The sequence below is a fragment of the Carcharodon carcharias genome, chromosome 13 (assembly GCF_017639515.1).
Source record: "Carcharodon carcharias isolate sCarCar2 chromosome 13, sCarCar2.pri, whole genome shotgun sequence".
NCBI classification, from domain to species: domain Eukaryota; kingdom Metazoa; phylum Chordata; class Chondrichthyes; order Lamniformes; family Lamnidae; genus Carcharodon; species Carcharodon carcharias.
Genome location: NC_054479.1, coordinates 20140066 through 20165402, shown reverse-complemented (window position 1 = coordinate 20165402; position 25337 = coordinate 20140066). Strand labels below are relative to the sequence as shown.

Sequence of the window (25337 nt, the reverse complement as noted above, 5' to 3'; positions counted from 1 at the left end):
GCATTTATTAACATATTCTACATAATTCTCACAATGAAACAGAAAATAATTACACATAACGTAAATTAGAAATTCATTTCAGCTGCAATTGCTAAGATCTTTAGTTTAATCATGATGTATAAAAGAGTTCCAAGTCATTCAGTTCAAATACTTGGCCTTTTTCTGAACTGAGGCAGTGACACAGTGGTTTTGTCACTGAACTAGTTAGTATTACAGAGGCCCAGGGTAATGCTCTGGGGACCAGGGTTTGAATCCCACCACAGCAGGTAGTGACATTTGAATTCAATAATAAATCTGGAATAAGTCTAATGATGACCATGGAACCATTGTCGATTATCATAAAAACCCATCTGGTTCACCCTTGTCCTTTAGGGAAGGAAATCTGTCATCCTTACCTGGCCTGGCCTGTGTGTGACTCCAGGCTCACAGCAATGAGGTTGACTCTTAAATGCCCTCTGAAATGGCCTAACAAGCCACTCAGTTCTCAAGCGCAATTAGGGATTGGCAATAAATGCTGGCTGAGCCAGCAGCACCCCCATCTCATGAACCCTTGGTACAAGTTGCTTATTTTTTTAGGTGTTTAACAGTTATTTAAATTGTGCCAGCTGTTGCTGAGTTAGTACCGCTCTCGCCCGAGTCAGAAGCCCACTCCATGACTTGATCACAAACTCAAGGCTGACATTGCAGTGTAGTACAGAGGGAATGCTACATTATTGGAGGTGCCATCTTTCAGATGAGATGTTAAACCAAGGCCCTATCTGCTCTCTCAGATGGATGTAAAAGATCACATGGCACTATTTCAAAGAGGAGCGGAATCAACATTAAAAAAAAGAGATTATCTGGTCATTATCACATTACTGTGTGGGGGAGCTTGCTGTGTGCAAATTGACTATTGTACTTTCTAAAACAGTGATTACACTTCAAAAAAGTGCTTCATTGACTCTAAAGCACTTTTGGATGTCCCAGGATTGTGAAAGGCACTATATAAATGCATTTTTTTTAAGAAAAGAGTTTGAAACCTTTGGAGAGACAGATTTCCATTGGTAGTAGAAAAAGGCAATGTTATTCTAGACAATGCAACCATTCCAAACTATTTAGTATTTGCTATCCCAGAAGTAGTTAGTGAAGCTTAATAATTACAACAGAAATCTAGTAGGGAATTCAGAGAAACTGTTTTACCCAAGATGAGAATGTGGACCTCGCTATCGCGGGGAGTGGTTGAAGCAAATAAATAAATGCATTTAAGGGGAAGCTAGACAAGCAAACGAGGGAGAAGGGAATAGAAGTTCATGATAGTAGATTTAGATGAGGAAAGATGGGAAGAGAGTAAAGTATAGGGTTGTCAATCCTCCCGGAATGGCCAGGGCTCTCCTGGAATTGACATCAATCTCCTCGTGGCCAAAGAAAGCAATACGGGATATTTTAGAACAACATTTTAAACAAATCAGTCCCATAATTCGTCCTCCGCATCCATGGGAAAGAACCACAACTCCCAACATGAGGTTTTGCCACATGATGATATTACATCCAGCACAGTGCAGTCCAATCAAATTCAAACCTTAAACTGAAAAAAAAGAGCCAGGAAGACTCCTATTGGCTGGGACTTTAGCAAACTGTGATGAGATTGGTGGGGCTTGAATTTTATTGAGGGAACGGGCGCAAGTAGCAAGTGTTAGTCTGTGTGCGATTGGTGCAAGAGGGGGTTCGGATCACTTCATTTTCTCCATCTGTGTTTTTAATGAGAAAGAAAAAAATTACTTTGTCAGTTTTAGCTTTTAATATTCCTCTTTGAAACCATGGCATTGGACTGTGTATCAAGCTCTTAAGAGTGAGTAAAGCTTTTTTTCTCTCCTTCAAACTTAAATCATTATTCACCCTTGCTGCAAATTTGTCCAATTAAAGTTGGTTTGTTTTCCTCTCTCAAGCTCCCTTAGAATCTGCTCACGTCATGCCGCCAGCTTTCCTTGACTTCACTTCCGCCGACATCTCCCAGATTATGCCCAGCCAGAGTTGGCATCCCTAGAGGAGCACAAATGCTGACATGGACCGGTTCGGCTGAAAGGATATATGGCATACAAACAAGCCAATGTTCTATGTAACAAAACCTATGGCACCTTTAATGAAATAAACTGTCTCAATGTGCTTAACAGAAACATTATAACATTAAGTATGGCACTGAGCCATACTTGGAGATTTTGGGTTAGATAACCAAAAGCTTGGGCAAAGAGGTATGTCTTAAAGTCTGGAGATAACAAAGATATGAATGCAGAAGAACTGCGACAATGTTACGTTACTATTCTTTTGTTTTAGCTGCTTAATAGGCTTGCTTAACAGTTAAAGCCCAACTCAGCCTAGTCTACTGCTATTTTGTCATCCTCCAAAGATTAGGATAAAATCACTGGTTGGTATATTCAATTTTCTATTCAATCCATAGGCATGCTACAAATTTACCTAGGTATCTGCAGAAGTGAAATCTCTTTACTGAGAAATGGGGAGCAATGAGAGCAATCTGAAACAAACCAGCCTAAAACACCTGGAAAACCAAAAATTGCAATAACTTCTTCCGAATCAGATCTATTAGTTGTCTACATCACTGCAAATCTCTCATAACTTCAACTCTCCAAAAGCTTAGTGAGTGGAAGAAATGCCCAGTGTGGTACAGAATCACAGAAGATCACAGATTTAATTCTCAGCCTTTGTTCTGTTAACTAATTGCATCTTAAATAAATAGCAGATGAGCACTAGAAATTCCCTCAGTAATCAAAAGCAGGGTTGTCCGGCCCTGTGGCAGAGGGGACCCACTGTGGGCAAGGCAGCGCCTCAGCCAGAAATCCACTGACTTACAGCGGGACCTGAAAATCCCGCCTAATATGTTTGGTTGGTTGTTGATTAGAGATTCAAGGAGGACTGGGTTTCGTTCTGCATTAACAAGAGTGTGAAACAAACATCTTCTTTGCTACTGACAAAACATCATTATGGTATGTAAATATATTAGTGCAGTATATTTAATAATTTTGAGACTTCCAAATATTAGTACAGAGAAGGGGAACAAAGTGCTGATGTAGTCAATTCCAGGATCTCATCTGACGATTGCATATCTGTGAAAATATCAACAACAAAAAACAGGATGTGGAGAACGGAGGAAAGTTCTCTTTCTCCTATGCAGTTTAAAACTGAATTGCAGTCCAATATTCCCTGTTAGTTTGGCTAGATTAGCGCTCAATCAATCTTTTTAAGAGGATGATGAAAACCTCTCAAAATATATGCTGGATGTAGATTTCATGGAAATATACTGAGTATTTTGTCATAAAGCTGCAGTAATGGCACAACTGTTCTTAGTCTGTGTGCGTACCTAGGGCATGAACAGCTGGGGTTGGCACAAAAGAGAATCAAGATCCTCACATATTATTTATTACAAATAACTTAAGTAATAAAGGGAAAGAATCCAGACTAATTAATGAGTGCTACCAGGCTGCATTTTTCTCCCAAGACATGCATTTAATTTAAACTTGACGAATTCACTCATCTGGCAACCACCATTACTGAGAATATTCAGTATTCTCACTGGATTAATACCATTGGATTACACTTTAAAAGGTTTGACAAACCCCTTGATCAATAAATTGTCCAGTTGTTATATGAAAGGTGTTAATTAAGTGTAAATAGTTTTATCTCAAACAAGTCACACAACCACCACCAGTGGCAGACATGCACCATCAGCAAGACAAGATCTACACACAACACCTCAGGGTGCCTTCCACAGTCAAGGAGAATCATGAAAATGTCACACACTGCTCATTATCCTTTATCAAATCCTATTTAAAAATGCCTACAGTGGTTTGGGTACAAACCTCATATTATGCTTTACTGAAACTTTAATGAAATTGCTATTATGTCAGGTTTACTTTGATCCAGAATGTAGTCACCAAAAGGAGTGAACAATGAACAATTGTATCTGCATCTGTTTTTCTTACCGTACAGGCCCGCTGATCCCAGCTCCCAGCTTCTGAGTCCAATTAATTGCGTACTCATCTAATATGGAGGATTCCTGATAAGGGAGAATAATAGCATCAGCAGAGAATTTATCCCTAATCACGGAGGCTGGAAAGATATTCCCAGATTAGCTTTAGTTTATAATATACATACACCCGTTACAGGTATGCCAAAGTACATAGCACACAATGTATCAGAATATAATCAATCACCTATGGCATTGCTTATGGTGAAAAAAAATCTGATCTGTAACTGTCTCTACCATTTTCCAATTCTTTGATACTTGGTTGCCCACCTTTCTCGGTCTCTCCCCAACCCCAGCTTCTTCTCTATGATGATCACACACTTTCTTCATGCAATAATCTATATTCTGCACAGCTTTTATCCCAGTTTTTATTTTAATCTTTAAACTCTCTTCCCCCAGTGTTTTTCATCTTGAATGCTTTCAATATTTCTTTACCAATGTATTTAATTTTGATTTCTTACTTTTAACCCATCTATTTTCAATAAATTGGTATGCAACACTGATCACATTATATATGGGTGTAGCTGTCAGAGAATCACAGAGTGCAGAAGAGGCCATTCGACCCATCAAGTCTGCACCGATACGTGAGAAACACCTGACCTACCTACCTAATCCCATTTACCAGCACTTGGCCCAAAGCCTTGAATGTTATGACGTGCCAAGTGCTCATCCAGGTACTTTTTAAAGGATGTGAGGCAACCCACCTCCACCACCCTCCCAGGCAGCACATTCCAGACTGTCACCACCTTCTGGGTAAAAATGTTTTTCCTCACATCCCCTTCTAAACCTCTTGCCCCTCACCTTGAACTTATGCCCCCTCGTGACTGACCCTTGAACTAAGGGGAACAGCTGCTCCCCATCCACCCTGTCCATGCCCCTCATAATCTTGTACACCTCAATCAGGTCACCCCTCAGTCTTCTCTGCTCCAACGAAAACAACCCAAGTCTATCCAACCTCTCTTCATAACTTAAATGTTTCATCTCAGGCAACATCCTGGTGCATCTCCTCTGCACCCCCTCCAGTGCATTCGCATCCTTCCTATAACACATCCTTCCTATAACAATATATTGACGTCCTTCCTGCCAAAGAGACACTGCAACATGGACCATTGAGACAGAAGGTGGGGGCTAAGAGAGAGATGGTGGAGCACAAATGCAATAAATTGGTGTCAAGTTTGTACTATAGGAGGGAGGGTACTATATTTGAACAATGTGGACCTAGGAGTAATCAATGGCTCTTTGGCATGGGAGTATCAGAGTTTGGGAATACCTGGCACAATTGCAGTCTGAGATCTGAGTTATAGCAGCAGGTTAGAATGAAGAGTGGATGACAGTCATAATAAACAGAGTTCATGGGATAGGCTAAGGGTTCTGATGTCTGGAACTATTTGAAGGAGTAGGAGCAGTAAAAGAGGAGTCGGGAAATTGGACACATTCAAAGTTGATGATTGCACGATGTTCAGTACCATTCACTACTCCTCAAATTCTGAAGCAGTCCATGTTAAAATGTAGCAATACCTGGACAAAATAAGCGCATAAACAATGCAAGAGAACAAAATTATTTTTTCCTTTTCTTCCTCTTCACTTTGGTCTCTCTTTTTCTCCTCTCTGTTTGCCCATGTCATTTTCTATCTCCTTCCTGCTTTATCTCTCAGTTCTTTCTCCTTTACTTCATGCTCTTGCTCTATCTTGCTTTTCTTTTCACTGTCATTCTACTTTTTTGTCTTCTGTTCTCTATCATCTCTCAATCTCCACCTTTGGTTCTTAGGAGTCTGGGAAGAACTTGGGCTGGGTGGACAAGGAGGGAAGGATGCAGTGAGGGCAGGAATCACCTGAGCTGACAGGGTATATTCAGATACGCTTGGGGTTTGTAGGGGCATCACTGCAGGAGTTCCTAGGTGCGGTGTCCTATGCCCAACCATCTTCAGCTGTTTCACCAATGACCTTCCTTCCATCATAAGATCAGATGTTCACTGATGATTGCACAATGTTCAGCACCATTCACGACTCCTCAAATTCTGAAGCAGTCCATGCTAAAATGCAACAAGTCCTGGACAATATCCAGGCTTGGGCTGACAAGTGGCAAGTAATATTCGTGCCACACAAGTGCCAGGCAATGACCATTTTCAACAAGAGAGAATCTAACCATCATCCCTTGACATTAAATGGCAAAACCATCGATGAATCCCCCACTAGCAACATCCTGGGTTACCACTGACCAGAAACATATAAATACTGTGGATACAAGAGCAGGTCAGAGACTAGGGATCCTGAGGCAGTAACTCACCTCCTGCCTCTCCTAAGCTTGTCCACAACCTACAAGGCACAAGTCAGGAGTGTGATGGAATACTCTCCAATTGCCTGGATGAGTGCAGCCCCAACAACACTCAAGAAGCTTAACACCGTCCAGGACAAAGCAGCCCAATTGATTGCTTGTGAAAGGGGTGCCATTCATTCCCTCCACCACCAACAAACAGTGGCAGCAGTGTGTACCATCTACAAGATGCACTGCCGAAATTCACCAAGGCTCCTTAGACAGCACGACTCCTCAAATTCTGAAGCAGTCCATGTTAAAATGTAGCAATACCTGGACAAAATAAGCGCATAAACAATGCCATTCATTCCTTCCACCACCAACGAACAGTGGCAGCAGTGTGTACCATCTACAAGATGCACTGCCGAAATTCACCAAGGCTCCTTAGACAGCACGACCCCTCAAATTCTGAAGCAGTCCATGTTAAAATGTAGCAATACCTGGACAAAATAAGCACATAAACAATGCAAGAGTACAAAATTATTTTTTCCTTTTCTTCCTCTTCACTTTGGTCTCTCTTTTTCTCCTTCTCTATTTGCCCATGAAAGGGGTGCCATTCATTCCCTCCACCACTAACGAACAGTGGCAGCAGTGTGTACCATCTACAAGATGCACTGCCGAAATTCACCAAGGCTCCTTAGACAGCACCTTTCAAACCCATGACTGCTATCATCTAGAAGGACAAGGGCAGCAGATGCAGGGAACATCACCACCTGGAAGTGCCCCTCCAATCCACTCACCATCCTAACTTGGAAATATATCACTGTTTCTTCGCTGTCATTGGGTCAAAATCCTGGAACTCCCTCCCTAACAGCACTGTGGGTGTACCTACACCACATGGACTGCAGCGGTTCAAGGAGGCAGCTCACCAGCACCTTCTCAAGGACAATTAGGGATGGGCAATAAATGCTGGCCTAGCCAGCGATGTCCAAATCCCATAAAAAAGTTTTTTTAAAAAAAGAATCTGGGAAACAGAAAGCAGATGAGAGAGCCACAGATGTGTTTAAAGACATGTCTGTAAACACAGAGTCTGGTTGAGTAACTGCATGGTTGGCAAGTGGTCAGGTGAACTGGAAAATGCTTGCTGCATCCAGGGAGGACACAACTGCAGCAAGATCCTCTGAACGGAATAATTCTTATATTTAATTTCACCTCTAACCCTGCAGTCAGATTTCTCTCCAGCTGCATCAAGATTGCGTTATTCCTTTGCCCTGTAATTGATTTAGGGAATGGGATAAAATGGAAATGTGCCCAAATGCTGATCAATCTTCGTAACAATGCCGATAACCCAGGAGCTCCCAATGTTTAAACCTGGACTGTGCAAAAATGAGTCAAAAGAATATTTCAGAGAGAGAATAAGCAGAGTGAAAGGTGAAATTGATTCTGAGACAACTTTAATAGCCAGGGTGAGATTTGATTATAAAAGCCACATCACCACAGGGTGAGGCAAGTGGAGTAAAGTATAACCAGGCAGAGAGGCTTCATGTCACCACCCCACAGCCAGATTTCAAGGCCATGATGTTCATGCAACATCTACAATAAGTTCATGCATTAGAAGGCCTTGTTTGCGAGTGAACAGATATCCTGGAGAGAGATCTAGAGAGGGGCATTAATAGCTGAATGACTGGCAAAGTCCACAGGGTCAGCATCGGGAAGGGCGAGTCGGACAGGAGGAGATTGGCAAGATCAGCCCCCAGACAGCCTGCTGAGCAGTAATATCAGTGAGAGAATGGAGTCAGGCAGTTGGGGTTGCTGGTCAATGGGTCATTCGGAGAATGCCAGGAGAGGCACAGAAAGAAACTGTAGGCTTCTCTAAGAGGGAGTCAAGCCTGGGACAGTGGCAAGAAGAATAAGAAGTACTTAAGGGCAAAACACATGCACGTCTACATCATTACCACCATATGTCAGAGATGTTGCAAGGGAGGGAGTTTGCTGGGGTGAAGAAACAGAGGAGATGTGCATATGTTCAGTGAAAGAATTTGAAAAATAGCTGTCAGGGATCACCCTCCAGATAATAAATGTTTTTGATTGGTGCTGGAAAGTAAATCCCGTTGTTACATAAATTAATCTCTGGATGGAATACAGAGGGCAGCTCTTTACTATTCATTCATTTACAACGTGGCTTTTTATAGTGAAGGCCAAGAAACTGAATACTTCTGGAACAATACATAGTATAATTAAACAGAAGCTTCTGGCAAAGCATTTTAAATTCAGGTTTTTAATTTAGAATTCCCCATTCAAATCTGCATTTGCAGATAACATCAAATTAGGGGTATGGTTAAAACTGAACAAGGTTGCAACAAAATACAAGACAACATTAATCAGCTTGCAGAATGGGTGTGTAACTGGCAAAGTAATTTCAACATAGGTAAGTACAAGGTGGTGGATTTGGGTAGGTAGAATCAAGGAGGCTGCATACTCCTTGAAAAATAAGAATCTAAATGGGGTAGAGGAGGTACACTACTCAAAGTAGCAACACATGTTAATAAGGCTATAAAAAGCAAACATTGCATCAGGGTTCAATTCTAGAGGGATAGAATTGAAAAGCAGATAAGTTATACTAAACTTGTATCAAGCCTTGGTTAGCTCACAGAGTACTGTGCACAGCTCTGGTCTCCATATTATTAAAAAAAAGTTATAGGAAGACTGGAGAAGGTGCAAAAAATATTTACAAGGATGACACCAGAACTGAGAAAAATTGAAAAGATTGGAGTTCTTTTCCCCAGAACAAAAGGCAGCTGGGGGGCAGTCTGATAGGAGGTCTTTGAAGATTATGAAATGGTTTGCTAGCACAGACAGAGATCTCTGGTGGAGACCAAAATTAGTGGCTATAAATACAAGCCATTCACTAAAAAATCCAATTAAGAATTTAGAAAATACTATTTTACCCTGAAGGAAAGGAGGAGACTTGTGTGGCGTATGGGTCAGTTGGACTGAAGCCTGTTTCTGTAGTGTACGTAATATGCGAGTATTGCCAAAAGGAGAAAGGGATTTACAGAAATAATGCCAACATGGTTACCAATAACAACAGCATTTTCCTAGAATACTTCCTATATTAAGCTATCCAAAACCTGTTCTTAGATTACCTCAAAGCCTCTGGACTAAGTAGGTGGAAAATCTGATGCAGATTTCATGCTCCCAATCATTACCTTGTGCTAGAAAGTGTAACTGCATGGATCTTGGATGAAAATATGAGCGAACTAAATGAATTCCCACAGTCAAATAGTCGTAATTTGCAAAAAAAAAGCTACTCTAACGAAAGGCAAAAACATTCAATCAAGGACCGGCGCCAGAATTAAGACATGAAAATTTAGTATGGGAGCTCCTGTTTGTCAATATAATTCTTGGTATGAAATTGAGCATGAAGACCAAAAGGATCTTGTGCTCAGTGTTAATGCTGACTTAATTGATCTCAACCAGGAGAAATGGTGGAGTGCTGCAACTGGAGTGATGTCAAGGGCTGAGTTTGGGTGGTTTGTGGACATGGGCACAGATGAAGGAAAGTCAAAAAAGACAAGGTTTCTATCACTACACAGGGACTACTTCTGGAAAGTTATGTCTTGATATCAATGAAGGACCAGTTTGGGGTCATCTAGGGTAACCCATGCAGTTGAGCAGACCACTAAAGCTCTCTATCTAAGCTCACACACGTGGAAATGGCTACTTGGGTGAGGCTCATCAAAACTACATCCCAGCAGGTATTATCAGAATTTTTAGGAAAGGAGAAAATTCAATTTAAAATTTAATTCAAATAGTTAATGTACAAAGGATAATGTTAAAAAGGTGCAGGAATAAGGCTTCTTGGGGACTGGGATTCTAATACAGAAGAGTTGCAGTTTTTTCTGCCATTGGGATTTACAGTAGGATGCTAAGCACTACATTAAAGTGACAGAAAATAAAAGCAGATACAAAAGTCAAATCAGTAATTCTCTTCATCTCTCACTATCCATTTCTTTTCTGGAAGCGTGCTTCAATAAGTTCTATAGCTTATTTCCTGAACATTTCCAGAATTATTTTTACTATTTTTCTGGAGTTGGATTTCAATTGATTCCTTCTCTTTGTTCATGCTCAGCCAAAGGAACCAAGAATAACATAATGGTAGAGAAAATAAACAAGAGCCAAAAAAGTAAATACACAGACAAAAAAAACAACCAAACAATATGCAATGTATAGATTGTAAAAGTCAAAATTCTCAAGCTTGAAGGTCATAAAAAATTTTGAATGCAAATTATAAATTTTATGATACTATATTATGAAAATCTCAAATGTCCAATCTCACCAACAATGACATACCTAAAAATGCTTATTTGAAAAGTTTTAATAGCTTCCATCGCTATCGACGATCATTTGTTTCAAGTTTTTTCCTGATACTCTACTGTAACAAGATGCCAGGAAGCACACAAAAATTACACGGGCAACTTTGATTTCCTTTACCCACCAACTGAAGAACTCTTTGCTCCTAACTGCGAATTTGAGATAGGGAACTTATCACAAGGATGCGATGGCATCAATTAGCATGTATGCTGCAAGAGTGTTGATGCATTATCCTATAACTAAAAATTAATCACATTTAATATCCCTGCAGAACTTGGTGCAATTACTCAATGATTTATTTTGAAGTTGCCTAAAACAACTTTGCACTCCCCAGAAACTAGTATTTGAACTTTAAATCAGAGGAAGCATTGTAATAAGTAATGCTTTTTAACTAGTGCTTTATCTAAACCAATATGATTGGGAAGATAAGAGAGAGAGAGAATAGAAAAGCAAAATATTTTTGATTAGAGATTGTGCAGAATGCTGCAGTACAGAGGAATCTGGATGTCCATGTACATGAATCACAAAAATGCAGGTACAGCAAGTAATTAAAAAGTACAATGAACGCTTGTGTTCCATTTGCAAGGGAATGGAGTATACAAGTAAGGATTTCTTGCTATAACTGTATAGCACATTGGTGAGGCCACACATGGAGTACTGTGTAGTTTTGGTAACCTCATTTAAAAGAGATATACTTGCATTGGAAGCAGTTCCGAGAAGGTTCATTAGATTGATTCCTGGGAAGAAAGTGTTGTCTTATGAGGAAATATTGAGCAGCTTGGGCTTATACTCGCTGGTGTTTAAAAGAATGAGAGGTGATCTTATTTTCAGGGGACTTTACAGGGTAGATCCTGAGAGAAGTCTCCCCTCGTGGCAGAATCTAGAACTATTGGGCACAGTTTGAAAATAAGGGATCTCCCATTTAAGACGGAGGTGAGGGGGAATTTCTTCTCTTGGAGGGTGTTAGTCTTTGGAATTGTCTTTCCCAGAGAGTGGTAGAGGCTGTGTCCTTGAACATTTTTAAGGCTGAGTTAGACAATTTTTTGATCCACAAGAGACTTGAGGGTTATGGGAAGCAGGCAAGAAAATGAAGTCACGAACACATTCAGATCAGCCATGATCTTACTGAATGGTGGAACAGGTTCAATGGGCTGAATGGTCTACTCCTGCTCCTATTTCGTATGATCTAAGTTGCTGGTTTGGTTCCTATCCATGTTGCTGAGAACCCAATTTCAGTCACATTATTTGAGGAGGGAAAAATCAGATGGGAATCTCCATACTGCCTTCACTAACAATGCCTGAAAATGACTTGCGTTTGTTCAAGTTTCTACAAGAATATCCATCAAACTCATGTTTTCAAACTTTGATACAGTAAACAACCTAGGGCAAGTGGAAAGGTACTTCAAAAAGAATATAGTTCTGGGTTGTGGAAAGACATCAGAACTCTCGACAGAAGTTCGTAAGACACTTGACAGGAATGTAATCAGACAAAAAATTGACACCAAGTCAATGGAGGAGATATTAGGACAGGTGTCTAAAAGGTTTGTTTAAGAAAGGTTTAAAAGAAGGTTTAGGGAAGGGATTACAGAAGTTATGGCTTACATGGCTGAAGTCATAGCAGCCAACGATGGGTGAAGGGAATGGGAAATGCACAAGAGGCCATAATTGGAGGAATGCAGAGTTCTTGGAGGGTGTAAGCTGGAAGAGGTTACAGAGATGGGGTTGGGTAAGGCCACGAAAGGAATAGGCTTTCAAATTCTTAGTCTCATGCTCAAGGTATTAGGGGACCTGTATCCAATGTAGTTCAGCAAATACAGGCATTATGGATGATGATGCTGAGATGTTGCAGGCTGCAGAGTTTTGGATGAGCTTTTTTAAGAAGCATGGAAGATGGGAAGCAAGCTAGGAGAGCATTAGAATAGTTGAGTCCAAAAGGTTAAAAAAAGCATGGTTACGGATTTCAGAAGCAGACAAACTGAGATAGGAGAAGAGGCAGCCAATATTACTTAAATGTCAGTAGGAAGCCTTTGTTAAGGAAGGGATAAGTGGTTAGAAGCTGAGCCCAAGATCAAATATGAGAACAGTTTGGTTTAGCCTGAGATAGCTGCCTGAGTGGAGTACGGAATCAGCAGCGAGGCAGAGTTTGTTGCGGCATGAAGACAATGGCTTCAGTCTTCTAAATGTTTTAATTAGAAAAAAAAAACGTAGTTGATCCATAATTCAATGTCTGACAGCACAGAAGTAGTAAATCCATCAATTGGCACAGCTCAATGAAACACAAAACCAATACAAGATGTGCTAACTATAGCCATATGGCTGTATGGAAACACAAAATGGAGGTCAGACACTTTCTCACAGGGAAGGGGGACATCTGTGAGAATATCACCAGACAAGTTCTCTCCTGTCATGTATTAACAAGAGTGTGGATCATCCAGCTGCTATTATGTTGTTTAGTGTGTGACAAGAGGTAAAAAAAAATGTTGCCCAGAAGAAACTTGCAAGCACATCTCTGTTCAAAATCCTCTACTGTATTTTTCCACCACCAAGGAGACACCATTATTTCCCACTTGTGCAAGACTTCCAGAATATATGACCCAATGCAGGTAGATTGTGTTCTACAGTCCAATAAAACTTTTCATAGATCATAAACATTTATACAAGCACTCACTGACTATCAAGCTAGCGCCAATTTTTATTTTATTGATAGGCTATTGTGATGAACACCTTTGATCCCTTTTATAGTGTAATAACTGAAATGGCAACCATCCATTGAACGCATGGTATAGCTCAACAGAATTCAACACAAGGATATTGACTTCAATATAAAAAAAAAAATTTTTAAATTTAAGGGCCAAATAAAACAGCCAAGTATTGAACTCAAAACCTTTTCTTCCACTCTCAGCAAAAATCTGAAGGCTCCTTAACACTCTGCACTTTGAATATTAGTCATGAGTGCCAGCTTAGAAGTATTATTGTGTTAATACGCTGTGGCGAGACAGACAATTACATCTTTGACTTGCACGTTGATACTTGAATATGTTTTCCACGTTACAACCGCACTAGCTATATTATAATTTTTTTTTAAATTGCTTCTACGTCTAATTGCACATCTAGGGCTGACTAACTGTTTTCCACCAAACATCCTAGCATTAAGAACTAATAAGGTAGGTTGTCCCCCACCACTCTAAAGGGTTGCTGGTTCATTATCACCATCAGCAGGAAAATATTTAAAACCATCCAATGACCACATTACTGGTGACAGGTACATACATATGAGTTAGGAGGAATAGGCCATTCAGCCCCTCAAGCCCTCTCCACCAGTCAATAAGATCATGGCTGATCTGATTATGGACTCAACTCCACATTCTGCCCACCCCCAATAATCTTTGACTCCTTTATTTGTCAATAATCCATTTACCTCTGCCTTAAAATATTCAATGAGCCTGCCACCACCACTCTCCAGGGAAAAGTGTTCCAAAGGCTCACAATCCTCAAAAGATTTCTTCTCACCTCTGTATTAAATGGGAGATCCCTTATTTTTAAACTATGTCTCCTACTTCTAGTCTTTCCCACAAGGGGAAACATCCTTTTAACATCTACTCTGTCAAGCTCCTCAGGATCTTAGATGTTTTAATTTAAAAAATAATAAAATGTAATTATAGATTATATTTTAATAATATAATGTAATTCAACCATGAGCCTTGCAAAACCCTTTGCGTGTTCAACTTTGGGCCCATAGAAAACTCAAGGTTAACCCTGAAAAGTACTTTCAATCCCACATCAAGTCAGCCAAAGGACTTACAGCCACTTGCTTACAGCAAAACATATTAATTCAAAAACAACTATAGCTCCATTAACAGTGTTATGATGTTTGACTCACCTAGAGTAAGGCCTAAGTGACCATTTGGTTACGGTATGGAACCATATATCAGGGAGTCATTGTCTTCAGCAGAGAAGATGGGAAGGGTATTTCTTTTTAAAGTGAAGATTTAACATCTCATTCCTTTAAATGCTCATCTTAAATGAGTTTCCAAGCTGCCTGAATCATAAATCTTAACTGCTGACATTTCTTCAAAATTGAGAATTAATGTTAACGTGCTGAAATAGCACCAACGTGTTTTTATCTAGATACATTTAAGTCCCCAAGTAACAGAGTTCAGAAGTCTATTGTGCACTTCTGGAAGTGTTGAATTTTTTTCCTAGGCTAGCTGGCAGAGAGAAACGCTATCAACACATAAAATTAAGGGACAGCCTGGATGTGACCAACAGTCCTAATGACGCACGCGTCCCACATGTAGCATTTAAAGCTACATTTCCTGTAAGCGACCAAGCCATTCTAAGGATGAATTATTGTTGCTGATGTGCCTCCACCCACTCCACAGACAAACAAGCAGGTTGGTTGGCTGACTGACTGAATGTCTGACTCGGGTCACCGGTACCACCATGTAATAATACACAGCGTCGCACTCTTACCTTAATCACTCTGTCCACGCCGTCCTCAGACATGCTGCTGATTTGAACCGGGGAAGAGAGGCCGGGGAGGGGGAGGGAGCGGGGGGTGGGGAGGGGGGAAATAGGGGGAAGGGAAAGGGAGAAACAAACCCGGCTTCGCAAGAAGGCAGCCGAACCGGTGAAAGGAGGATCGGGGGATGCGGACAAGGCCCGGGCAGAGGGGTGAAGGGGGGGGGGGGGTTGGGGAAAAATATCGTTCCCGTTTTAATCCAGGGTCCAAATATACACTCGACAGCCGACAGCTTCAAATCGAAGACTTCTCCGTGCCTAGCATGATGAAGAGCAGCCTCCTCACTCGCCGGCTACACGAATCCCCGCAATCGACTGGCCACCATTGCTGGCACAGCTCATCTTAATGAACAGCGCATGCGCCACCGCCAAGCACTACACGTCAGGCATCTACGTCACAGCGTCTCCCGGTTGCCTGGATAATTTATTAGGAGGGAGGCCGGGATACCTCCCGGAGGATCTTTGGGTCCTCCGAATTCCTGGCGTTGTGGCCGCTTTCGATGGAGCGTTTGGATTGACGTTTGGTCAGTGCCGCAGAGACTGGAAATCAGAAATAAGAAGAAAGTAAAATGCTGGAAATACTCAGCAGGTTGGGTGTCAAAAGTACTGGACCGTCTGCCGACAGTCCCCATGCACACAAAAACGATTATGTTATATGGGGCCGGGGAGCAGGGCAGGCCAGCCAGTACTGCAGAGGCAGACAGTGAGAGCAAGAGAGTGGACAATTGGCGAGGTGCGCACACATAACACACGCGGACTCAGAGCTTTCAGCAGCTGAGCTGCAGCCTGGGACAGAACCAAGTCCTGTAAGAGAAATGCTGCGGCTGTGTGCTAGGAAAGTGTTGTTCTCCCTGCTGGTGGAGTACGATGTTAATCTGCCTGCTGGTGCTGGATTGGAGCTGCTGTCTGAAGAGGTGGGGGAGCAGAAGTGTCCGGCTGCCGGGCTGCCAAGCTGAAGCTGCAGCCGAGTTGGGGCCTGAGAGCAACGTGGTCATGGGGCCGGGAGGGGGCATTTGAAAATAAAAACAATAGACATAAGGCTGTCCCTGAAGAAGAGTCGTACGCACTGGAAACGTTAACCCTGTCTTTCTCTCCACAGATGCTGTTTGACCTGCTGAGTTTTTTTCAGCATTTTCTGTTTTTGTTTCAGATTTCCAGTATCCGCAGTATTTTGTTTTTTATCTTAGACATAAAGGTGTCCAGTACCAGACAGGGGACAGATCAGCTGAAAACTGGACTGTCCGGTATGAAACTGGACGAATGACCAGCTTACTTTCCAATAGTTATTGCCCTTGGGATTCATGTGGTTTGTCATTTTTTCTGAGCAAATAGTCCCCTGCTGCAATTTCTTGTACCTAACAATCTGCCTCTTTATTCCATCTATCTTTGCTGGTTTTCTATTAGTGATGACTTGGTTAACTTCTGCATTAGTAGATGATATCTATTCATTAGGGCAATTTTCTGAGTAGCTTCAAAGGCTTTCTTAATTTTTTTGTTACTCTTATAATCCCACCAGCATCTCCATTTCCTTAATTACCCTCAACATTTGTCTCCATTACCTGGTAACCCTGACCCTGGTTGTACCAGTCTCCTCAACATTTCCAAATGGTAGTGCTAAATTGGCTATTTTATCAACCCATGGTGACTCACAGAGTCTTGTATTATCCATTCAAATTTGATAATTTTTCATTTTTGTTTGTCTTTCTAAGCTCCTGGGCCTGCCAATTTATTCAATTTTAAGCATGACATGCCCTTTACAAACTCATGTTCAGAATCCTCAGTTGGACCTCACTTTACTGCATATGGACCAATGTTATCTCTTACTATTTTTCCTATAACCAACATAAGTCTAACTTAAATACAATTACTCACCCCCTTTTTAAATGTGGTATAACATCAGCCACCCCCACCCCAGCCATAATCATTAATACCTCTGCTACTTTATCACCAATCTTCCTGGAATGTAGACCATCCAAAGTCTGCCCCAGTAATCTGGAATATAGATTATCTAATCTAACATCATAAACTTTATTAAACAAAAACAGAACATGCTGGAAAAACTCAGCAAGTCTAACAGCATCTGTGGAGAGAAAACAGAATTGATGTTTTGAGTCCATATGACTCTTCTTCAGGGCTTTTATATAAGTTTAATTAATCCTTTCAATACAGCGGTCTGAATTTTGTGGGTGACTGTGAAGTCCCACCTCAATGGCAAGGCATCCTCTAAGAGAAGTTAGTATTGCAGACCCTGGCAATCAAGGGAGGGATGGGTGGTCCTTGAACACCAGCATCCCATTGTCATGGGGGCAGTCATTGCTGTCAGGGGAATCTTCCAGGGGTTATTGAGTGTACATAAAGGAGGGTCCCTCCAAAATCCTCTGGGAAGCCACCAGGATTTACCAGGCAGTCTCCCCACACAGTAGCTGGTCCTCCCGAAGCAGACAAGATGCCTGCAGAGGCAGGGAGTGGCCCTTAATTGGCTACTTAAGTGGCTCAATTGACCACTCAGTGGGTGACCATGCTGCCAACTTTTCCACCATTGGCAATATGGCAAGGCAAATGGAAGATGTGCTACTCATGTCCTGATGCCTTTCCCCCATTATTTTGCAGCCCTCCTGCTTCCTAGTATGTCACGGGGAAATTCAGCCCAATCTTGTTTTTAACATTTCTATAACACTTCTGCAGGCCTACCTACAGCTTACTTTGTAAATACAGAGGCAATATGCCTTAATCCTTAACATATAATATATATTTTTTTTTATTCCTTAATGGTCACACACAATCTTTGGACATTCTTTTTACTTCTACTGCCTGACACTAGTTATTCAAGTACTCATTTGCCTGTGCTAGTTGGGTACTATTGAAAGGCATTTCCTCAGAAGATTTGCTGAACTGCATGACTTTGAGTTTCAAAATGCCTCCCTAACAAGTAATGTCTTTGATGGACCTCTTTGCATGGTTATTGATGGGTGGCTTAATCAACAAGCTATATCTGAGTCAACTCACAAGAATACAAGAATTAGGAGCAAGAGTAGGCCATTTAGCCCCTCAAGCCTGCTCTGCCATTCGATAAGATCACAGCTGATCTTATTGTGGCCTCAACTCTACTTTCCTGTCTGCGATCTTCACCCCACACCCCCTCAATAACCCTTGACTCCCTTATCAATCAAAAATGTAACTCAGCCTTGAATATATTCAATGACCCAGCTTCCACTGTGCTCTGGGGAAGAAAATTCCACGGACTGATGATCCTCTGTGAGAAAAGATTTCTCCTCATCTCAGTCTTAAATGGGACACCCCTAATCATCTAATCATTAATCCATTTCAGTGCTACATGGACATGGCACTTCTTCACACTTGCAATGTGTTCAAACAGTATATTTTGGAATGTGGGAAGTCTAAGAATTCAACATGACACCATGCATGAGCTGCCAGTATGGTGGCTCCTAACCTCCATCTGCTGACTCCTAGTCAAACTTCTATCTCTTCTTCTGCACTGTGCTGTACCACAGCCAGCATTTCCTCCCTGTAAATCCCAAAATGCTAGTTTCTGGGTTGGCATTTAGTGTGAGTGGTGATACTTTATGGTCCAATTTACTGTGCTATTCTTCACACTGGGCATCATTGTTTCCTGCACAATTATCTGTAAAATGCACAGAAGAAACATTTCAGTGCTTCAGCATAATTCTCCATTTCACTCTTTCTATTGAAATTAAGAAACTGAAGAACTGTTCATGGAATGAGAGGACTGACTTGATCATATTGCTCTGTAAATCAGAAGAAGGGAAAATTAATTTAGTACATACAAGTTAGTCTTCTCACCTCCTCAAGCAAAGTTTTGACTTTCTTCATGTCTACAAAGGTCTAATTGTCCTTGTCTGTATTAATTTGGAGACTCCCTGCAAACCCTGATACTAAATATCATCTCTCTGCAAAATTTACATAAATTATAGGTAAAATTTATTCCTGCATTAGCTTTCCATTGTGATTGTGATACGTCTTTCTTTAAAAAATTATCATTTTGCACCTGTATCAATATAGGATTTTGACTTTAATATCAAAAATCATAATAAGACATCATGTTCAAATACATTCATAAAGCTCCTAGTAAAACTGTAACATTTGGAGTTTCAATGTTATATTAGCTTATTGGTTATCTCCAGGTTATGGTTATTTTTCCTGATATCCTTTTAAGCACTCAGCAATCAAATTAATGCAAGGCAACCTGATTCCAAACTTGATTAATGGGTTACCTTTGGCCCTGAAAAGCCATTTTGCATTTGGTCATATCTAAGTAACAGTCAGAAAGTTGGCTCTGCAAGCAGCCTTTGCTGGGGTATCCTGATTTCTTCATTGCATAGCCCTAATTTATAACGTAGTTGGGAACAATACTTAAGTAGCTAATTTTCTGCTTGAGGAGTATGACAATTATCATCAGTGCATGTACACATTGAATGGTTTACAGGCAGATCTGCCTGCCAGAATTGTTGAATTTGTGTAGTATGAATCCACTAGACGAAACTTAGGTGCATTTGTAGCAAGATAGACAATTAGAATGTGTGCATTTTAACAGTTATATATAAATGAGGGAAATATACTTACAAATGTCCTCCTGGGATGTCTCTGACAAGAACTTATTAAACACAAATCACAGATAAAACATGAATAATGACAATTTGTCATTAAAGATATCATGGCATTTCATCAGAATTGATTTGTTGGCTTTAGGCTATATTATGGATAAATAATTTGCTGAACGTCTTAAATAATTTGTTGTTGAATATGTTAAATGTGTAAGAGATACTTTGTATATCAATAGCTATTCCTCAATTTATCCATATCTTTGCTGCAAACCAGGAACAACTGTTTAAATCATGCAAAATTCTGTTCTGCAGTGTTAGACATTATTTGATGTACAGTCTTAGGCTGCAGCTCTGCAGTAAGTGCCTCAGTGGATACTGAAATTATCCTAAGCCTTGAATTTGTCTTTGTTGTTTTGAATACGCACAGAGGACTTTGACACCAGAGGGAAAATCGCTCCATGGAAACTGGGCTTGAGTGCAACATGTGAATACACAGGCCAGCCACTGTAGCACTGAGGAATTGATCGGAAGTGCCAGATCTTCTCATGTACTAAAGTTGATGTCTCTCATCCCCCTGTCAGTCTCTGAAAGATCTGCACCAGCTGGAACCAAGCCAGAGAACGCAGCTATTTATACACAGCACTGACCTTTCATGCAATCTGCTCATGTAAATAGACAAACAGAATCCATTAAGCAAGTTGGGTCTGTTAGAATCTTTTTTGTTGCTGTGGTTGTGAATTTTATATTTTCTCCCCTCTCTTCTTTTTAAATCTCCCTGCTCATTCCACAGCTAAATGGTAAGTCCAGCTCTCAGGCCTCCCTGTTAATGCTAATCTGTAGTTTGCTGTCATCGCAAATATAAGGGGTGCATGCATGGTGGGTAGTGGAAGAGAGGCATGTTGCCTTATAATTCCTCGTTCTATTCTTGCGTAAACATCTGGCTTCACCTCTCTCCCATTATGGGTACCTTCTCCTGTTGGAACACTGAGGTGAAGAACACCTTCCCCTCCTTAAGGTGACAGATCCTTGACGAGGCAAATGAAGGTTGAGATGAAGTCAGGGATGGGAGTTGCCATTTCTCAAGCCGGATTGTGACCTAAAGAAATTGATGAGATGTATTGGCTTCTACTTGGGCACAGCTGGACCCCACAGGCTGATGTCCAAACTAGTCAAGCAGTCTGGAGCTTTGAAAAAAGGTTAGTTTGTTTTGAAATATAAAGGCAGTTTGGATACTAACCAAGGGAGCTGAGGAAGCCCATTGTTGGGGTTGGTGGAAGAGGAAAGGGACCACACAAACTGAATCCTCTCCCCCTTCCCTCAATAGACATTTTTCCTGTCCCATGATAATTATATATCCTCTGATTGGCCCCAACAAACTCTGGTTGGGCCAATGTGGAGGACAGTAGTGGATTTAATTCCAGTCTAATCTCAGATAACAGGCAGACAGACAGGACAGGTGTGGGACACAGACTGGAGGCAAAGTGGCAACAGAAGGTTGATGAAGGCTCAGCAAAGTGATAGTTAATATCAGCATTCTGTGCTTTTTAAAAAATATTATATTGTAGTGCCTTTACACTTAGTTGCAAGATTCAGCTCCTGTGTATACAGTTCTTCTGTTTATGACATCATGGGGCAAAAGGCCGGCTACTCTGATGAGCACACAGCCACTTTCAAATTCACAAGCCCCGCTCTGTCTGCAATAAAGAAAAAAGGGCTTTCATTTACATAGTATCTTCATGACCTCAGGACATCCCAAATGCTTTATAGCTAACAAAGTACTTTTTGAGATGTAGTTACTGTTGAAGTGTAGGAAATGCAGCAGCAAGCTCCCACAAACAACAATGTGAAAATGGCCAAGATAAACTGTCTCAGCTGTTATGATCCCAGCTGATGTTACTACTGGACAAGTCTGATCCCAGGGTGGAACCTAGCTTGATAGATCCTAACTTTTATTTTTTGTTTAGATACGTAGAGAGTGGCTACTGAACAGAGTCACAGGAGTCAGTTGATGAACTTTTAACAAAAGAAAAAACATTTATTAAACAATAGAAATTGAACTATATTACAATACTCCTTCACCCACAACCACACCTTTACAGGTACGTACAGATTTGTAAGGATAACACAAGTTACATAAGCTATCATATGCTCTAATGTTCACAATAAATACACAGCCCATGTAAGCCAATAGGTGACCTGTGGTCAGACACATCACACTCCGAAACCAAGTGAAAGAAGCCACCTCAAACATATGCTATGGATTCCTCATCAACTGTCCCTAGACGCTTGTCACACAATGAGCCAACTGGTCTCACTGGACTCCATCTTTCACACAAGGGTTTCCAATCTCCCATCTCAAGGAACTCGCTTTGGAATCTTTTCCCAAATGATGCTTTCTCTCAGATGCCTTCTGCAAGGGTCCACCTCTAGGGTTTTGAACTCTCCTTCTGATGTTCCTCTCCCCTGGATCGCCATGTGCATTCAAGCTTCTTCCATGCACTCTCTCTCACTGACTCAGTCCTGCCAACAGAACACCACTGCTTCACATGCCCATTGTAAAGAGTTATAGACCATCGGCTGTCCCCTTGGATCTTCCAGCTTCTCACATGCCTATATCACTTTAAATCTGCACCCTGCAGCTTTCTTCTCTTTAAGCTTGAAGCTTGGAGCTTTCCTGTCTGCTCCTTACTTTCACTTCCACAGAACAGGGCCTTTTCCAAACTCCTGTTCTTTCTTTGATTAGAAGGGTCTTCTTGGGAAACCTCCTGCTTCACTCCCCTGGATTTGGGGACTTTCTTCTTTAGCTGCTGCTTCTGTAGTTTCCTTTCCTGTCTATCTTCTCCTGGCAACTGGCTTAAACTTTAGTTTTGGACTTGCTATCTGGCCTTCTGCTGTACATCTTCTCTGGAGTTCTGGCTTCAATTGAACTCAAACTGCTTACAACTGAACTGAAACTACTATTCTGGTTCTGTGTGTGTGTGTGTGTGTGTCTCCCTCTCTGGAACCCTGTTGATAGGCAACAGCACAGTTTTTTTTAACCTTGTTTTAATTTTCCTAAACCATGACCCTGCCCACCCCCCATGATAACACAGCTCTCCACTTCAAGGGTCATAAAACTCATTACAAATGCAGGTATACAAACAGATTTTTAGACCTGCTGTCTCCACTCAAAAATGAAACTAGATCCCAGGTTTCGCATTTTAACCCACAAATAGAAAAAAACACATAAATTGAACTTAAACTTAAAGATATACTTTATTCCTAACACCCAAATGCACATATAATTTACATAAACTATCTCTACTTCCTAACATAGCAATGTTGGTTAAGGAATAAAAGTTGGCCTTGACACTGAGGTGACTCTTTTGCGTTTCTTTGAGATAGTGCCATGGGATCTTTTATGTTCACCTGATAGGGCAAATGAAGCCTCAGTTTAATATCTCAACTGAAAAATGGCACCTTTGACAATGCAACACAGAGGCAGACACTTATGACAGTGAAGCTCTTTGAGGTCAAAAGGAGAACAGAAAAGTGTGAAATTACTTTATTTGGTGTGTTAACTTTAAATCATTCATTGAAGGTGTGTCTAATGTCCCTCAATAGTTTACTTCTTGGTGAATTATGGACCCCTCCATGTATCATGCATACAGTGGCTTATATATTCATAATTTTTTAAATTTTATTAATCACAGGCAAATAGGACAAAAATACATGGAGTGGCAAATGCATTACACAAAGGGGTGAATGTATTACACAAAGGATAACACATAGATGGAACATATTATAAACAGAACAATACATAGTCCACAATGTGTTATACATGGGGAAATATATAATCTTGACTATACAGGGTACAAAATAATACACAATCTACAGTACTCATATATATGAGAACTTCAATCAGATTTACATAACTTTAAAATTTGATAGCACCTATTACCCTTGTGTCATAGTATGCAATAATTGTGTCTCCTACCATAGGTCAGCATGTGTGTGCATCTTGATGTTGCAGGCCTGAGGCCTGCAATCACTCATTTTTGCAATTTTATATTTTTGCACTTTATTTTGGCTTTGCTGTTAATTTTAAGAGAACCTGTATTAAGCCTGTATTGAATTTTTAAAAGTTATTTTGTAGACCTTGAGTTTGCAGCTGTTGTTTTGTCTGTTTATCCTATTCTCTGCTAGATTTGCTAAAATAAAAGTTGTTTCTATTGTTTAACAGGAATCAAATCTTACTGCATTCGATGACCCTTGAACTACAAACCAGGACAACAGATAACCTTGCACATGGGGTGGTCAACTATGGTTTGAATGACAGTATGACCTGATTGATGGCAGATGAGAGACACCATCAAAGATATGTGTAAACAGCCTGAGTACTGCAAAGCCCTGCAAGCCTTGCAATGCCTATGAGAAGAATTCAAGGACTCTTGTTTTGAGAAAGTTTGGATGGAGTGTCAGAAGGATGGAATGGAGCCAGAAATTAGACTTAAAGAGGCACAGCATCCAGTGTTCAGGGCTGTAGCCAGAGTGGATTAGTCAACCACTGAAGACTACGGAGGAAAGGATGTCGACGGAGTGACTAACTGGAGAGTCCACCCCCATGCAGTGTTATTCGGAGATTTGGTGATGTAAGAATCTAGGGCAATTTAAGGAATTGTGTTGAACAGACCAATTTGGGGTTACAAATAAAAATGATTGTTTTCACACAATAGTTGGCATTGGGTCACTCATTCCTGTTCATCCAGAGTATGGCTCTGAGCCTAAATGAGACTCTGCAAGGGTCTTTCACATGGGTTAATGTTTGTTATAATGCAGATCACTATATCTGGCATCATGCCTATCTCAATTTCAACAATTAGTGCTGTCCTAATTGGACCAAGGATAACAGTTGCTGGTTAACATTTATATCTGTGCATTCCTACAAAAGTTCCAAACAAGGCAGTGTTTTGAATTTTCCTCCAAATGGAAGCAATTACACCCGTGGAACCAGCCCCAGTGAGGCCTCATGCTTGCTCTGGTTGCATGGGTTATTCCCTGTGGCTCTTAGCTGCAGCTTCTGAAGATACACGGATAGAATTTTTAACCCTATCAGAAGTGGGTGGCAGCTAAAATTAGCCATTTTTGAAGAGGGGGGATTGGGGGCCAACAGGGCTATGCATCTACATGTAGTGGATAGCTAATCAGGCTTATTAAGAGCCTAATTGAGGCCAATTAAAGGAGGCCAACTAGAACTTTCTAATCAACCTCCAAGTTCCCACAGGCAGTGGGGCCAGTTTAGATGGCTGGAGGTGACCTTCCCAGTGGCAGGCTGGGAAAGCCAGTGCTTCAGGCAGGTCTTAAGGCTCAAAATAATAAGCTCAACACAAGCTGGAGGAACAGCACCTCATCTTCCAACCAGGCACTTTACAGCCTTCCGGACTGAATATTGAGTTCAACAACTTTAGATCTTGAACTCCCTCCTCAATCCCCACCCCTTTTCCATTTCTTCCCCCTCCCTTTTGTTTTTTTGCCAATAATTTATATAGATTATTCTTTTCCCACCTATTTCCATTATTTTTAAATGTATTCCACCCATGGTTTATTT

At 40.9% G+C, this 25337-nt stretch overlaps 1 protein-coding gene and 2 long non-coding RNA genes across 4 annotated transcripts in view; 2 read left to right on the top strand and 1 right to left on the bottom strand.

Moving 5' to 3' along the window:
- mapkapk5 (MAPK activated protein kinase 5) overlaps nt 1-15203 on the bottom strand; it is a 62313-nt gene extending 47110 nt beyond the window's left edge. For both annotated transcript variants that reach the window (XR_005944911.1, XM_041203338.1), the window contains exons 1-2: nt 15120-15203; nt 3975-4048 (exon numbers count right to left, since the gene is read on the bottom strand). Coding sequence is in view for 1 of the 2 variants with exons in the window: in XM_041203338.1 (XP_041059272.1) it covers nt 3975-4048; nt 15120-15152 (107 nt within the window). In the remaining variant the exon portion in view is untranslated. The remainder of the gene's footprint in view (nt 1-3974; nt 4049-15119) is intronic.
- A 394-nt stretch (nt 15204-15597) lies between these two features.
- LOC121285564 lies at nt 15598-21763 on the top strand. Its single transcript, XR_005944716.1, has 3 exons — nt 15598-16081; nt 20178-20946; nt 21715-21763. It is a non-coding gene; the product is annotated as an uncharacterized LOC121285564 (long non-coding RNA).
- A 24-nt stretch (nt 21764-21787) lies between these two features.
- Nucleotides 21788-24462, top strand: LOC121286375. Its single transcript, XR_005944923.1, has 2 exons — nt 21788-21849; nt 23973-24462. It is a non-coding gene; the product is annotated as an uncharacterized LOC121286375 (long non-coding RNA).
- Nucleotides 24463-25337: the final 875 nt, after the last annotated feature.